Below are 18,117 nucleotides of genomic sequence, written 5' to 3'. Positions count from 1 at the left end.
CCACAATCTTGAGGACTGTGGACTAGCCCTCTGTTTTAAAACGATCAACCAGATATCAGATATCACCTGAGGTGCCCAATAAGAACCAGAGTCGGAACAAATATATAAAGTAGAAACAACATTTGGGGAACACATAATATAGGCAGTCCCCGAGTTACAAATATGCGATTTACAGTTAAGAATGGGGATGAGACAACAGGAAGAGAGAAAAATCTACCCCTAAGAAGGAAAATTCTCTCCTGGAAGAGCAATCATGGGGAAAAGGCGCCTCCACTGAAGCTTTATCACCCATCTTTGTTTCCACAGCAAATCATTTTTTTCAAAATCCAGTTCTCACAGGGACAGAAAGTGAAGTGAAATTTTCTGAACAAGGGGCACAGACACCACAGGGGTGTTCACCCTTCGCTATGCTCTAAGTTTTTACACACACATATACACAGAGCTGGAGTGACACTTAAAAATGTACCTACTCCAATGTACAAACAAATTCAACTTAAGAGCAAACCTACTTAGGGACTGCCTATAGTTTATACAGATATGTATAGCCTATCTTATCACAAAGGATGAATCTGTGATATATCAGGCAGTCAATGTACTGGACACCTGTTTTTCTTTTGCAACAGGAGGTTTGGTAACTACCAACATTAAAAGGACAAGTAATTTTGTATTTTCTCCATGATGGATAATAAAGTCACCGGTTTATAGTGTATGTGATACTCTCCACTATAAGTTATAAACTATAAATAATAAACAAAGAAGGATCACAAAGTTACATTTCATTTAGCTCTGTTGGAAGACTTTCTCGTGATTTCAATGATGTAACTAAACAAGAACAGAACTATACCCATATGTAGATCTATATCTCCCCATAGTGAAAATGGGAGTCATGGAAATCGACCAGGAGATCTTTGGCATGTCAGCCCCAGAAGAAGACAAGGACAAACCGTTCTGAACAAATCTCACCAAGAAAACCTTATGATAGTTTTACCCTAGGGTTGCCATAAGTCAGAAAGGACTTGAAAGCACACAACAATATTCTTTAGAACAGCTGCATAAAAATGCAAGTTATACATAATTCTTAAGTTGTTAGTACTAACAATATGTAAGCACATTTATACAAACCATACTTTCTTTATCTTTAGGATTTGGCAGCCTCATCAATGGCACTCATGTTTGGCTGCCTTCCCAAATTAAATTACAAAAGATCTTCTGCCAAGATTTCAGTGTCTGGTCACTACTGAAATTGGTACATCCCCAATAAACAAATAAAAACTTTGAGAAGATATTAATTTTAATAATCGCATGCCTGCCTGACCTAGAGATATTCAACATAAATCATTTCCTTAAACTGCTCATGAACAATAAGGCTGCAAGATGCTTCTTTGCTAATAACTCTTATGAGTTTCTCCATTAATTAACAATTTTTCCAAGATTTATAAGTAGGAAATGTCCATCTATTCAAAACTCTGCAGTGCAATGAAAAGATATTGCCACTCCACCCTATTGAAAGCTTTTTCTGCATCAACGAACATCAATGCAACGTCTCCCTTTGTCTCACTACACTTGTTAATTATGAATAAGCCTCTTTTAGTGTGACTAGATAATTGTCTTGCTGCTGTAAAATCAAGCTGATCCTGATGTATGTTATTACCAATTATCTTATTTAACCTACTGGCCCACTGAAACATATGTTAAAATCACTACTTGGAAGTAAATTTTGTCTATAAAAGTTTATTTCTCCAGTATCTTTATCTGCTTTATTTAAAAAATTGTTCTTGCATCATTTGAGGAGTTGGGAATATGGTAAGTGAAAATATTTGTTAGTTATTTAATCATTAGAAAGGGTTTTATAACATTCTGCTGGCAAGCCAAAGAAATCTACAGTTCCTTTTGATTTGAGTTTTAGTATGATGTAATCAATCTGTTCCTTGTAAAGATGGTTACTGTTGTCTTTGGTGGTCTGTTTTCATTGGTCTTGTAGAACACTGCTAATACTTCTGCTATTATATCAAAACTATGTAACGCATAGCAGTTCAGTGATAGGTTCTGCATTATTTCATGTTAGGTTTTGGCATCTTATATTTCATACAGAAAACAGCTGTCTTTTCTTTTTTACGTTGGTTTGTCAATTTGTTGGCAAAGCTCTTGTCTGATTTCCTCCCTTTTTCAAATGTTTGTTTCACATAATTTAATCATGTGTATGTTCCAATAAAGTCTGACTATGTCATACATTTGGAATGGGCTATAATTCTCTGATTACACTATGTAACACAATTTTTGTTCCTGGCTTATAAATGTCATTTCCTAATTGGTTCTATCAAAAAAAGCATGGAAAACGTTTGTTAAAGTATAAAAACTTTGTTTTTGTGGGACATCCTGCAGCATATTTTGCTATAATTTGCCAATAAATATCAGATAAAGTCTCAACCAATTCAACATAGTTTGTTGCAACCACAAAACTGACATTTCTGGAGTATAACAACTACCTTCAAATTAAGTACTGAACAATTAAACAGGAAATAACACTTTCAAACCAGGAACAGAAAAAAAAATCAAATTTTGTTACATGGTATTATATTCTGTCTTAGAATGATGAGATGTCCAGCAACATCCAGAAAGCCACACTTAGCCCACTAGTGCCTTTAACAGTTCTAATTTATGAAGACAGCATGTACACTTTCCTAAGAGAGACCTACTGTGTATACCTGTGTGTAGGTTTAGACATGTTAATAAAAAATTTGATGATTCACAGTAAGTACTGCACTTGAACTCTTAAAAAGAAGCTGTGGTGGTGCAATGGGTTAAACCCTTGCTGTTGACCTGAAGGTTGGATTGCTGACCTGAAGGTTGCCAGTTCGAATCCACAAGATGTGGTGAGCTCCCGTCTGTCAGCTTTAGCTTGCAGGGACATGAGAGAAACTTCCCAGCAACACATTTGGGCATCTCCTGGGCAACGTCTCTTTAGACGACCAATTCTCTTACACCAGAAGTGACTTGCAGTATATTCTCAAGTTGCTTCTGAGACAATAAAAAACTTGAACTCTTATCAAAAAAGGAATCATCCCCTTCTCTGAAGAGAGTGGAAAAAAGCAAGAGCTAAGTTTGTCCAGGGAGAATGTAAAAGAAAAACAAACCTCCAATACTCTGTACTGCAATGTCATTTTTGGCCTTTTTGATAGCCTAAGAAGGAATATCGCGACAAGGGAAGCTAAGAGTGGCTGATCCCTTGAAGTGGCCCTCAACTGATCTACATATGGTATCACAATCTGTAGTTTTGGCCCCAAAATCTGCCCTCAATTTATGTGCGAGGTCGCGCTACACAAAAGTAAATATGGCACTTCTGAACAGGACGTAATTGGAAAGGTTTTAGTATCCACTTTTTTTATGTAGACACTGAACTTTTGATTTTATATATTAAGTTTTGTTTATTGCTTATTCAAATACTGCAACCCAAATTATATTCTTGTTAAATAAAGATATAGGTTCAGTATCTTCATTCAACTAGAATTCCAACATCCAAAATACTCTGAAATCTAAAAATGTCAACCTAGGGAGCTGAAATAGCTATATTTTCTGATGGTTCAATGTGCAAAACTTTGTCTCATGCACAAAATTATTTCAAATGTCATATAAAATTACTTTCACACTATATGTATAAGATGCATATGAAACAGAAATAAATTCTGTATTAAGACGTGGGTCTCATCTCAAAGATAGTTCATTATATACAAAAATGAAAATACAGGCATTCCAAAATCTGGAAAATATCTGAGATTCAAAACATTTCTAGTCCCAATCATTTTGGATAAAAGATACATGTATAGAATTTGACAACAACAACAACAATCACCAAGGTTTCCAACTGATGTCTGATCAAAATTCTGCTATTTTAACAACAGTAATCAATCAATAAGTTTCATACAGCCTTCTGTATGAAATTGGCTACTCAATACTGATATGACCAATATTTTTAATTTAAAAAATCAATTCCCACCAAAGTTATCAAATGTCAAAATGCATAGATACTACAGAACAGATGTTTCTTTAAATACAGTAAGAGAGATGGGAAATGATATATATCTTCTGTTGTGCTGTTTATATTTATGGCAGCTTTCTCTGGTCTAAAGATAAATGTGTATTATATCCCCAAACGTTTACGCATGAGATAATTATTCATCAATTTTCAAAACATTGACTAATTATCTATCAGTAATTGCTGCCTCAACTGCTCTTTGACCTCAACTGATGGAAGAGAAGACCATTTACAACAATAGGTTCCTATGTGGAAGGATGAGTCAAGGCTAGATGGTCCAAAATTATAAACATCAGCTGGTAATTGGTGAACATTGTCAAGTCATAGCCATACTCCTCTGACTCACTCATTTCAGTTCTGCTTTCTTTACTGAAACAGCCAGGGAGTACAGAGTGGGAAAAAGAAATTTTAAAGTTATGAAACATTATTGCTGTCCTTTATGGTAGGCCATGGAATAGTTCCTGTTTCTAACATATTGGGTACATTTTCACATGACATTATTGTTTGTTTGGCTGAAGAAATCCCCATTCACCATGATCACCTCCAGCTTTGGAGTACTTAAGGAGTTGGGCAGAGATTATCCTAATATTTCACAATAAAATCCTGCTAAGGTAGACCAATGTACCACTTGTGGAATGGAGCTGAGAAATAGTGGCTTATCTCTGTGATTTCACTGGTAAAGAAAGATATAAACTGATGACCTCCTAACATGTAAAGGGTACCGTTACTGTAACAGCATTATCAAAGCTCCAATTCCAAGTCCTGCTCCTCAACTGTTCTGTTAACACTGACTCTATTTTCCAAGAGCTGAAACTCCACTCAGTTTCTATGAGGTAGCTGTGCATGGTGTGGGGTGAACTGCTGATGTTGTCCTATCATCCCACTGTGTGAACATATTCTGGATGCTCAGAAAAGAAATGGTTGACAGATACTGCAGTGACAAAAGGAAGTGACAAAAGGAAAAGACCCAAGGGCAATGTGTGTGTGTGGGGGGGGGGGGGGAGATGTCTTCCTTTAGCAGAAGGAAATTGTTAAAGAGGCTTTTAAGCAGACCACATTTTAGAAACACTTGGCATAAAATAGACTGTCAAATTTCTGGTCATCTGGAAAGTAGCTGTGGTGTTTCCTTGGAGGAACCACGGTTTTTGTTTTGTTTTTTTTTTGTTTTGTTTTTTTACAAAAGCAGCCAGTCTGAAAGTACTACCTTATCATCCAAACAATACTTTTGTGAACGGCTATGACTGATTTGCCTTGGTTTTCTATGAATTGTATGGATTCTTTGAGGTGTTTAATCACGTAACAGAGAGGAAGAACTTTTCATCTGAAGATTTTCTCTTTCAAAGCAAGCGGCTTTCTTGTTGCCAGAACAACTGGCACAGGTATTATCTATTAAAACTGTACCTTTACATAGAATAACTTCACTCTTGTAATGCAGCTACCGTTTTTTAATTACCTTAAGAGTTGTGAGTATGGCATCACTAAGTGGAGAAGGCGGAAGATTACACAGGTCAAGTGTTGGCTTGTGCTCTATGTCACACTCTGTGTTGCAGATGTTAAGGTGATGTGCAACACAGGAAGAATGTATGTTTTATTACCAATTCCCTGTGGTTTGTAGCATACATATGTTTACTTAGTACCTAGAACATAACAATATTAGCTGACTTGGAAAAACAGGAAAGCAAATAGTTACTTTTCAAAACATTTCAATTCTGATGCAATTAACTTTGTAGGGTGTTGAACTGGCCCTATACCAAGTAACAACAGCCTGACCCTATTCTCCAAAAAAATAGAGAAAGCACTAAATGGAGACAAAGCTTTTGTAGGAATGCAGTAAGTGACAAAAGAGGGTGGAAATTGTGCCCTCCTGTAAGCGTAGAAGCAACAAACAAGCTTTGAAAATATTGGGGGAAGATGCAACATGTAGTGACTTGTCAGTTTATGGCAATCTCTATCTTTCCCTTTCCTGTGAAGAAACATCTGCTAGTGAAATCAGATCAAACAGTGTGACTTTAACCAAGAAAGATTATCCAGGAGTATTTGAAATATTGGCACCAGGGAAACTTTTGGCTCAGTCTATTCCAGACTTTATTGCAATCTGGAATAAGTCATTTGTGTACCTCAACACTGAACATGTTTACTAAAATAGACTTAAGTATTTTACTTGGAAGAAGGCCTTACACATATCAGTGGACCTCACTCAATGTAACACCACTAAGTTTCACAAAACTTGGCTTTATTTGATTTTGTTTTTCTAGATATGAAACTAGGGCAACAGCAGAGCAAAACTCAACGAGTGAGCACTGAAGCTTAGGGGCCAGTGGCATTTACAGCTGCTCTTTGACACACATACACCCCTTACAAATGCAGACACAACCACACACACAGACCTTTCATTGTTTTTGTTGGTGAACTCAGACAAATTTATACTGGGGTTTTCTGGGCTGAGAGCAAGTGACTAATCCAAGGTAGATTTTGATGACCAAGTGAGTAATGAAAGCCTGGAGTCTAGCCCTGAAACCACTACCGTATGCTGGATGGCCAGAGGCAAAGGCCCTCTCTACCATTCTGCATCCCCTATCATGGACAGAAGAAAAAAGAGAGGCAGTCAACAGGATGGCAAAGACCTTTCCTGTTCTGTTTGTATTTCTCCTATCATGCTTCTCATTGCCACCTCGTCCTCCTTCCATGACAAGCACTGAGAGGTTTTTTTGTGTGTGTCTGGAGTGACTTGAGAAACTGCAAGTCGCTTCTGGTGTAAGAGAATTGGCCATCTGCAAGGACGTTGCCCAGGAGATACCTGGATGTTTTTATGTTTTTACCATCCTTGTAGGAGGCTTCTCTCGTGTTCCCGCATGGAGCTGGAGCTGACAGAGGGAGTGCATCTGCGCTTTCCCCGGGTTGGATTTGAACCGGCAACCTTCAGGTCAGCAACCCAACCTTCAAATCAGCAGTCTGCCAGCATAAGGGTTTAATCTACTGCACCACCGGGGCTCCGCTAGCACTGGGAGGCGGGATATATAGTTTTCAGCACTCCTGATTGACCACTTGAGGCTAAGCTTGAACACTCCCCCCCCCAAAAAAAACCAACACATTATGTTCACCTATGCACTGGTGGATATAAACATATGGGGTAGGCTTGCCAACACTGAACACTATAGGTGAATAAAACACACAATTCAGGTGAAACAATTCTGCTTCTTAGATCAAGTGGATGGGTAATAACATAACATTACATTACATGACATAACAGCCCAGAATGATTAAGGGGGTTCCCACGATGCCCACAAACTTGCTCTCTCACTTCATTTCTATCCTTCTGCATCCCTCCTGTCTACCTTGAGAAGGCAAAACACATTTTTCCTGTACAGTGTTGCATAAGATCCACTATATCTTAAACAAGATAGGATGGAATAATTAAGCAACAACATTAGTACACTGAAAGAAGAAAGAGATTGGGTTTTAAATCAATACTGTTAATATACTCTGGAGGCAGCTGATCTATTTTCAAGGATTGAGACAGCAGTTTTAAAGCAGCATGCATGCAATGCCTAATGCAGGCCACATTTAAGGCCTGCTTTCAGTACTGGCCTTTTGAGATTTGTCCACTATGCATACATTTTCTTCAGAAATTTCCAGTGCTTCTGTATTTTTGGTTTTAAAAGCCTGAGAGACACAGACAAAGTGAATGATTTCACTCTATGGCAAGCCCTTGCATGCAAAATTTCAGGTCCCTGAGCCCTCTGTTCTTGATTTCAGAGCATCTCTTGGCCCCCCCCCCCCCCCCGCCACCAATCCCAAGCGTTTGCTCTCCAAAGAAGCAACATCTGAAGAGATCATGTGTCGTCTCTGACATGTCACCACCAGAGGGGGCTCCAAGCTGCTGCTGCTCAAGGCACACAGATGCACACATGGAGTGTCAGCCTGCCAGAAACAGGATGTCCGTTGGATTACTCATAATTCAATTGAATGTCATGTTCACTAAATGATGATGGCGAAAACACGCTGGGTTGGCTTTTTATGGATATTTCTTAGAAATGTCTTTGTTTAGAGTGGGAGAGAGGCTGCTCCACTATGATACAGAGGAAGCATGTTTACACATAATGACTTGGGATGAAAAGCCAATTTGATCCACCAGCACCATGGTAAGCGCAGTGGAGAAGAGCGGGTGGCATATTTCAGCAGCATTAATTCAGGAATTGGACAGGTACGGGTTGGGGAGGGGAGCACTAGCACACGAGCTCCACAACAAAACCTGAATTTGAAAGATGCCGAGGGAGGGATTGGGTGAATGGAAAAGCCGGGCCTTCCGTGCAATGATTCACATACCAATGAGGCTTCTGAGTGGGATTTTCCAGCCACAGGCTGTGGGCAAAGGAACAACTACAGACGAATTGGGCAGGATAGCTACGTGACCAAGCGGCTCTTCTTTGGAGGTGGGAGAAATAAGTCATCCTCCTCATCACTCAGCTCCAGGAAGGTTGCTTCAAGTCTCTTTCCCAGATCAAAAATAAACCTTGGCATGGGCAGAGCAGCCGAGCTTTGTCCGATGTAATGTGACAGAATGGCAACCTTTGAGAGAAGCAGCATGCTCTTTTCAAACTAGATGCCGCTTCCAGGTTCAGATAGCAGATACCCAATCCCACGGCATGGGGGGCTGAAGAGCAGCAGTAGGAAAACGGCAGCTGCACTCGCAGTGATGAGAGGAAGAAATGGCAAGCAGACGGGGGCTATTACAGTTATTTCCGAATAGTTTGGCACGCCTCTAATCAGAGAGCTTCTGTTCCCCTTTCGCTCTTGGTTTACTGCTGTGTCACTGCTTCTGAAGGGCAGCAGAGCAGACAATGGCACAGCTTCCAACCTTCAGTTCTGAAAAGTGCCCATCCTGCAAGTATTCAAGGGTCCTGGCTGTGCCTATCACAAACACACACAGGGCACAATAACAGAAGGAAGCCAATTTTGTTGGGATTTTGAAGGCCTTTCCAAAACTAAGGAGCTTGCCTGGAGAAGAAATTAAGCAGTGGGGCAAAAGAGAGGATTAAATGGCACCATGTGATGCCTTTCATAGTGGGGAAGGCAAAGGCAAAATTATTTGATGATAGATTTGATAACACATGCATGTATGTGCTTGTGCACATATGCTCACACACTGCAGTTGCTGTTGTGTGTCTTCAAGACCTTTTTGACTTATGAGGTTCCTAAAGTGACTGCATCACAAATTTAGAAAGATTTGTTGCTGAGATGGAGTTATCTTTGCCTTCCTCTAAGAGAGTGCAATTTGCCTATGGTTAAGCAGTGGGTTTCCATGGCTATGCGAGAATTTGAACCCTGGCCTTCAAAGTAATAATCCAAATCTCTGTTGGAAATAGCAACCTTCTCCAGCCTCCACTAGTTATTTGTTATGTACATAATTCAAATTGCTTACTGTATTGTATATGTGTGTATTAGCGTACAGTTTTCCTTAACTCTTTGTTGTGGGAGGGGCTGCAGTCCATGTGATCAGATTTGGGATTGTTCAGGACTCAGACTCCAGTCTAGAAATTGTATGCTTTAGACATCAGTAGAAACACATGATGTATGCTTTTAGAAGACAGTAAAAACAGACAGAAGCCATTAAACTTTCAATGTAGAAACAGAGATTCTATTAGACTCTGATACCAGAGAGATGCTTTGGACTTTGTACTGTTGATTAAAAGACCAGTGACTTACACAGAGAAACTACTTCAAATTTTATCTGTAACTGGATTGCTATGCAAATTACCTTTATGCTGAATACATGAAGTTTGTGAGTAAACCAACTATGTTACTTTTAAAGAAGTCCCAAACCATTACATTCACTCTGATTCTCAGAAAATGAATAAATTGGATTCCAGAAGGAAGGTGCCGCCATGAAAAGTGGATGGAAATAAAGCAATACTGTATATAGATTTCATTCATTTTAATAATTTCTTAAAGTGACTGCAATTTTGCATCTCACACCACTGTTCAAGGATAATGCAAATAAAGTATGAAAATGTATTTATTTATTTATTTATTACATGCATTTATACCCCGCCCTTCTCCCTGAGGGGACTCAGAGTGGCTTACATTCTGCCACGAGGGCCAGCAACAAATATACTATAAAACAAAACAAGAAAACTAGACTTGTTTCAAATATTTATCAACCTCAATTTTCTATTAGCTAGTTGAGTGTTGCAATTCTTATTAATGAAAAGAACTTCTAAAAAAATAAAAACCACTTTTATAAATATATATATATTTTTAAAAAACACCAACACCTTTTCCCCAAAACATTTGACTGCTGTTATTTCAGTGAGCAGTTTTATTTCCTGGGTGCTCTTAATTCTTCCTGAATTAGTCACAGAGGGGTAACCCCATACAATTGAATGAGTTAACAAGAGGAGGGACAACTTTGGCAGAACTAAAGACCAGTTTCCCACCCCATAACCCATGTCAAGCTCCAGTAGAAGTAAGTATGTGCAAAAGATATTGCAAAAAGAGAATATTGTAAGTGGCCAGCAAATCACTATTGTTACATATGTATGCATGTATGTATGTACATGGAGCTATGTTTTATTCAGAAATCAAACAACCATCCCTGAAATAATATTTGTAAACTCTATTATTTTAAAATATGCATTATTTTTGCCACATCAGGGGCCACGAATGTGCTCTTGAGAACCTCCTGAAGCATACAGATGGCATTTTGCCTACCTCTGGGCTAACATGAGAATGTTAACAAGTGTTATGGTATGATGTATCCCTCGGATTGCATTGCAGAAGGGAAAGATGCTCTAGTCTCACTCACTGGTCTGAAATAGAGTTGTGGTGAATTTGTTTTCTTTCGGTACCTTCAGGAGCCCATAATGGTAAGGGCCCTCCCAGTTCAAAAACCCAACCACAATTAAAGCAAACGGGAGCCGATCACAGCTCCTCCTCCCCTATTGGGCACCACAGTTGAATCTTTTTGATTTTCCTTTGTTTTCCTGCTTTTTTATTTAATGGAACTGACTGGGAGTTGGTGACCTGAGGGACAGTGGGTGTGGTGCACGTGATTGGGAGCTTTCACCCTTTTAGCTTCTTTTTCTCCTTCCCTTCCTCTCCTTCATAAAATACTTCTAGAAGATAATTAATTAATTAATTAATTAATAGTAGTAGTAATCCCAGCAAACAAAAAGAGAAACCTAGAAAGTACGAACTGGAAGCAAAGCCCCAAACAGAAAGGAGATTGCAGGCAACAGAGGGGATTTTTAAGGTAGTCCAGGGAGGATAGCTCCGCTGAGCTCCAGGTCATCATTCTTCCTTCCCTGGGCCTCCTTAAAATGCCTTGGAAAGTTGTGTGGCATGCTGCTAGTGCTTGGAGAGAAAGTGTGTGTGCCTGCCTCTCCTTTAAGAAGCAGAAGGGAAAGGATCCAGAAAGAGCGGTACCTCTGATGCTTTCTAAAAATCAAGGTCTTAATTAAGGATACAGAAGGGAGCCTGTGGGAAGTCCCCCCATAATGGGCTAGATAGAGTGCTTTCTTAACCCTGTTGCTGACACCCAGATCCCTTGAAGAGAAGAAAGGAAAAGCTCTCAGGGAAAAGGGGAGCCTCGTAAGTTCCCCCTTGCTGCCAATGGGCTGAAAAGAACCTTTTTTCGAATGCAGAACAAAAACATGCCCGTTTTTGGCAATGCGCCTGTTTTCGGGAGGCACTGGAAAACAGATATGGGAGGCTTCCCATACCCAGCAAGCAGAAACTGATAGCTATTCACCCGAAATGCACAAACCTAGTCTGAAGACCAAGAACAACTGAGTTGTGTTGATCTTGGAGTGTGGATGTAAATGCACATTATTACAGTTTTATAAGTGTCCTTCACAATCACTTGCTGATAACATTGAATATAAATCTCCTGAATAATGAAGAAATGATGTTAGTGGAGGCAACAGAATAGCTGGGAGTAAATTCAAAGTAACAAAAAATCATATATTTCTACACAAGGAGCTCCAAATGTCATCAAAAAAAGGGCAATTTGTTTGCTCTGTTAAAAATATAGATCGTTTTGAGCTCAGCCAAAGGGAAAAGTGCATTACAATCACCTATCTATGAAAGATGAAGATTTCTACATTGAGACATTATGCAAATTAGATACAATCAAATTACAATTCCAATGCAACAAGGCCAATTACATATATATAAGTGAATTTTACAGCAACTTGCCATGCAGAACAGCATGCTGCTAGTATATGTTTAAGCTACTTTGCATATGTAGATCTTGTACTTTTTGGGGTCGGATCCAAACACTGAAGGGCCTACTTCTAAACGGGTAAATCCCACTGCTCCTAGGTATGTGGTAAACACCGTAGTCTTTCAAGTGTCAACACAGGACATTTAACAAAGTTTAAATGCTCTAAGCTGAAGCTGACAACATTAACCACAGAGAAATTATGCAGGCCTGCTGTAGGATGCATGCCTCTCTTGCTAATGTGATCACATCAGTCCTCCCATGACAGGTATTTCTGAGTAATAATGATGCGGACAACAGCAATGATGATAAATACCCTGCAATACCAGCTGCGACTTTCTCCACAACGTTGGTCCCACCATGTAATGAGATCTTTTATCTCTTTTCCATTTTGTTTTTCAATTTCTTTTAATGTTACATGCCCCTCCAGTATTGAGTATACAGTATTTTAGTTTAATGTATCTAGTTCAACAAGAAAATTCATTAGTTCCTTCTATACTTTTTATGTTAATTTCACCCTTTATCTGTATCGGTTTGTGACCCTTTTCCTGCCCATACAAAAATTCCCACACATTTTTCTACAAACTGATCTTGCAGCACCTTTGAGACTGAGAGAAAGAAGTTGGTAGCACAAGCCTTTGTAGATTTCAGTCGACTTCATCAGATGCGTGGAGTGAAGTGCCTGGGAACAGACCACTTCATGTATCTGATGTAGATTTAAAACTAGGAAAGCTTATGCTATTAACTCCTTTCTCTCAGTAACTCTCAAAGGTGCCACAAGATCCTTTTGCATACTGATATCCCAGACGAAAATGTATTTGAATTCTGTTTTTCCCCCCATCTTATCTGTTTTTACAAAAATCTGTAAATATTGTGGACATTTCCTCTCATCTTCTAAACATGTATATGCAGTTCTGAATGCGTTACATGGTTATGCAAGCTATTTTCCTTAATATAATGCATTTGTATGTATCAGTGTCATAAATAAATGCATTTGCTGACATTTATTTCAATTGGAAAATTGCATCACAAAAGGCAGAGAAGTGTGAATAGGAAAAAAAAACCTTCCTGTGCTTTGGTTCTCCTATGAGTTCTCCTAATAGTTTTCAGTCTGACATATGAAAATACAGTTGGCCCTCTCTATTTATGGTTTTGAATTTTGCAGAATTCATTATTTTGTCTAGGAACCTCTAGGTCCTCCAGTACAACTCTAAGATCAACTTCTGCCAGATGCTGAACACAGGATCATGCAGGAAAACATTTTTAGATATAACACCTTTTTAGTCATCTTTAGGTATTCCAAAGCAATTCCATGGTCAGCTTCCAATGAAAGTTGACCACAGAGTCATGTTGGAAAACCTAGAAATTCCCAGAGAGGTGTTTTCTCTAGTTAAAAAAAATGACAGTATTTATTTGTGACTTTTTACTATCACAGGGGTCCTGTGGTCTTAACCCCATTGAAACATCACTTCTTCATGTTTCTCTTTATATAATCACTAGCTGGGTCCCCAGCATTTGCCCGGATAATTTGAAAACATCAATTTTTAATTGTTCAAAGTGCATTCGGTTTTAGGTGAACTACAACTCACATCACGCCAGGTTAACCCTCTGAAACTCCATCAGTGGTTAAAGTTTGTCATGTTGGGCAAGTTTGCTCTCTAGATGCATTCATTTGTGGGGTTCAGTGTGCTCTCTGGCTGCAGGGTAAACTACAGCTCCCACCATGGTGGGTCAGTCTCCCTTAATTCCCTCCAGTAGGTTCAGTTGGTCATAGGGGTTGTGTATGCCAAGTTAGGTCCAGGTCCATCATTGTTGGGGATCAAAGTGCTCTTTGATTGGAGGTGAACTATAAATTCCAGTACTTACAACTCCCAAATGTGAAGGTCAGTTCCCCCCAAACCTGGTCATAGAGGGTCTATGTGCCAAATGTGGTTCAGGTCCATTATTGGTGGGGGTCACAGCGCTGTGTCTTCATGCAGGGTGAACTACAGCATCAATCATATTGAGTCAGTGCCCCAAACCCCTCCAGTATGTTTAGTTCTTGCATCGCTGATCAATTTCGCTCTGTTTGCTGTGTGCCATAGGAAAGGGTAGGAACGGGTTAAGGGAGAGGCACTGGGCAGGGTCATGCAAATTCCACACCAAAGGAGAGCGAAAGGAACCCTGGGAGGTGTCTTTGGTGGAGGAAAAACATACAGGAATTGTCTCTGTATGAAAGTCTTCACTTGGGTGGTGGGCAGTATGGCGTTTGTGGAGGACATTGACAGGACTCTTGGACATGTTCATGATACTCTCTATAACCTGCAATGTCAGTTTTGGGAGGGCCATGGGTGGCTCCTGCTCAGAGGAAACGAAAGCCTGTTTGTAGAGGTGGTACTCTGTCTGTGTAAGTGGACCCCCTGCTACATACACACATGCACATTTTCACTTTTATTATGTGTATAGATATTGGAGAATGTGAGAGTTTATACTCTAACTGTTGACCATGCAGACCATCCACACTCCATGAGCTACTGCATTCCATTTGTAATAAGTGGGATTTAAAATCAGATGGAAAGACTGCAGGATCAGACCCAGGTCTAGACACTGAGGAAATGTTGCACATTTTAGACAGCCTCTAGGCCACAGACATTTAAACAGAGCCAGTATACCCAAGGGACTACCTCTTTAATTCATGCTTTTAATGGTGCTCACTGAAGCTGTTAATTATTTCTTACTAGCTGCTAATTGTTTTTCTTGGACACTCAATTCTGTAGTCTTGCAATCCACCAATTGCAGTAGAATCTATCTAATTTGTGAAAGAAATGAGAAACACTGTCTTTTCTTATGGGAATGTATATTACTGCACCAGAGTCTAAGACAAAACTGGGGAAATTGTGATCCTCCAGATCAGCCTTCACCACTGGCTATAGGAAGCTGCAGCCCAACATCACCTGGGAGGGCCAAAAGAATGGACAATCCTTCAAACAGGACAATAAGCTGCAGAAGTAGAGCAGACTTATTTACTACTGGGTTTTTTGAAAGAGGAAATTCATGAACATGCAAGGTTCTCAACCTTGTATGACAACACACACACATTCATATATATGCAGTGGACCCCTGGTATATCCTGAGGTTGCAGGATCTAATGTGGATACAAAATCCATGGGTGTGTAAGTCCCATTATACACAATGGTGAAGTAAAATGGAGCCCCTTATATAAAATAGCAAAATCAGGCTTTGTTTTTTGGAATTTTGTTTTGACCATTTTAAAGCTACGAATAGTGGAACCAGTGAATATGGAACCCATGGATACAGAGGGCCGAGTGTACAAATAAGAAACAGCCTTTCTATCTGATCAATCTAGCAGAGTCTGATGGTTGCATTTGAGAACTACATGATCATGCAGAATTGTAACATAGAACTTTGCTCATCACTATGGTTCAACTACACTTTTAAGGAAAGTAACAGCAGCAGTGGTCACCCATGTTGCCCTTCAAGTATATAATAATTACCTCACACCCCTGGGAATTGTAATGCCGTAGTCACAGGAATCAATTAAAACCAATGATATTAAATATGCTAAGGTCAGTGGTTTTTCATAGCCATTGGTTGCAATAATCAAATCAGCAATCTCAGTTCTCTATCCACATGGGATTTATGATCACAACAAGCTTTGCAATTAGCAAAATTGGTGTGTCCCAATTTAGATCAAGAGTTCCTGCTGCAAAGAAAGACCACAGTTCAGTAGTAAAATACACCACGAACATGCAGAAGGTCCAAGGTTCAATTCCTTAAAACAGCAAAGCTTCTGCCAGTCAGAGTAGAAAATAATAGGAAAGGCTTCTGTCAGTCATCAAGATAGATTAAGAGCATGAGGAAAGTCATGCTGGATCACTCTTAAGGCCTATCTAGTCCAGAGTTCTGTCTCCACAGTGGTCAACACGTGGCTTGAGCATGGCTGCAAAATCACCCTCTTTTTCAGAATGGTCAATTCCACTTTGGAGCAATTCTCCAGGGTCTTCTCCATCATGTGCTAAAAGATCTATCTCTTTACTGGAGATGCTGGAGCCCCTGGTGGTGCAATCTGTTAAACCTTGTGCCAGCAGGACTACTGACTGAAAGATTGGCAGTTTAAATCCAGGGAGTAGGGTGAGCTCCCATCTGTCAGCTCTATCTCCCCATGCGAAGACATGGGAGAAGCCTCCCACAGAATGGTGAAAACATCAAACATTCGGGCGTCCCCTGGGCAGCATCCTTGCAGACGGCCAATTCTCTCACACCAGAGGCAACTTGCAGTTTCTCAAGTCACTCCTGACATGACAAAAAAAACTGAGATGCTGAAGATTTGACATGGAACCTGCTCTATATAAAAAAGGGTTCTACTACACAGCTCTAGTACCTTGCTTCTCCTGACCTCATAGCCATAGAGTAAATCATTGGCTGAAGCAATGCACCACTAAAAGGAACACACACAATGTGTGTTCATTAAATATGGTTAAGCTATAATAAAGTCATAGTAAACTGTCTTGTTATTAACTATGTCAAATATTATCTATTATAATTGTATTATAATTATTATCATTACATGCAACATTGCGGAATGATCTAAGCGACTTCTATTCCAAAGTTTCTACCTTCCACTTAACCAACTATTTCCATCCACAGAGTCAGTGTTTAAAGACAGACTACACTCATCACACTCTAAGATTAGAGATACCACAAGTCCCAAAACCAGAAGACAAAATGAGAAGGAAGAGGAAAAAAATTCTTACTTGCAGTCATGTTTCTCAATTTCAAAATGAGGGTTGAAGTTGAGGATAATTTTCTGATTTGGTTCCGGGGCATAAATGATCCATTCACAGTTCTGGTGGGAAGGGTAGTCATGCGGGTAGCCAGGTGAAGTGATGTAGCCAGCGTCTTTGGAATTCAAACGGCCCCCACACGACTGAGCTGCCAACACAGAGAACAAAAACAAAAGCTAAAATAAAAATAGCAGTCAACATTGGTTATAAACTTCAGTCAGACACACCACACTGTATTCCTCTGGATTTGTACCATTAGATGACTGGGTCTGGTGGTTGGTGTTTTTTTTTAATGTGTTGCAGGCTCTTTTTAACAATCTTGTTAAATGTCCAAGTACAAGGCAAATCTCTGGACACTGAAGAATGAAGATGATTACTCTGCACAACAATCCTCCCCACAGAAATGCACATTCCACATCTTAGACAGACCAGAAAAAAGGAACAGCTATAAATGGGCCCACCTACGCACTTTCAGATGTTGTTATGTTTATTTTTCTCCCTTCTTTCAAACAGTCAACATAGACATCAGATGATTTGGAAATCAATGGGAATGTCTTTATTTCCTCCTCTGTTTCAGAAGGCGTTCTATGGCTTCCTTCCACGGTTACCCTAGCAGTACCTCACAGATATCAATGTTGCTTTAAGCAAAACATAAGAAAGAGCCTCTGCTTTATATGAAAGACTTTCGAAACAAAACCAGGCAGAGCAGAAGTCTGGGGTCTTAGCAAAAATTAATAATTATAATAATAATAATTATTATAACAACAACAACTTTATTCTTATATTTATTTATTTATTTATTTTTCAAACTTATATGCCGCCACTCCCCTAGGGCTCGGGGCGGCTTACAAGAACCGGCTAAAATCAACAATTTATAAACATCTTAAAACATCTTTAAAACACCTTTAAAAATATCTTAAAAACATCCTAAAAGCACCTTTTAAAACATCTAACAGAACTCAAAGGCCTGCCGCCCTATCTCCCCAAAGGGACTCGGGGTGGCTTACATGGGGACCAAGCCCAGTGGAACAAAAATTAAAATACAACATCATAAAATACATGTAAATTACAAAGCATAA

The 18,117-nt window shown here is 39.5% G+C and overlaps 1 protein-coding gene across 3 annotated transcripts in view; it reads right to left on the bottom strand.

Moving 5' to 3' along the window:
* Window positions 1-18,117, bottom strand: part of nrp2 (neuropilin 2) — a 351,320-nt gene that overhangs the window by 193,424 nt on the left and 139,779 nt on the right. For all 3 annotated transcript variants that reach the window (XM_008114943.3, XM_008114946.3, XM_008114941.3), the window contains one exon: window positions 17,009-17,186. In XM_008114943.3, the coding sequence (XP_008113150.1) occupies window positions 17,009-17,186 (178 nt within the window). The remainder of the gene's footprint in view (window positions 1-17,008; window positions 17,187-18,117) is intronic.

Source organism: Anolis carolinensis, chromosome 1 (genome assembly GCF_035594765.1).
Source record: "Anolis carolinensis isolate JA03-04 chromosome 1, rAnoCar3.1.pri, whole genome shotgun sequence".
NCBI lineage: Eukaryota > Metazoa > Chordata > Lepidosauria > Squamata > Dactyloidae > Anolis > Anolis carolinensis.
This window is presented reverse-complemented; position numbering and strand designations above follow the sequence as displayed.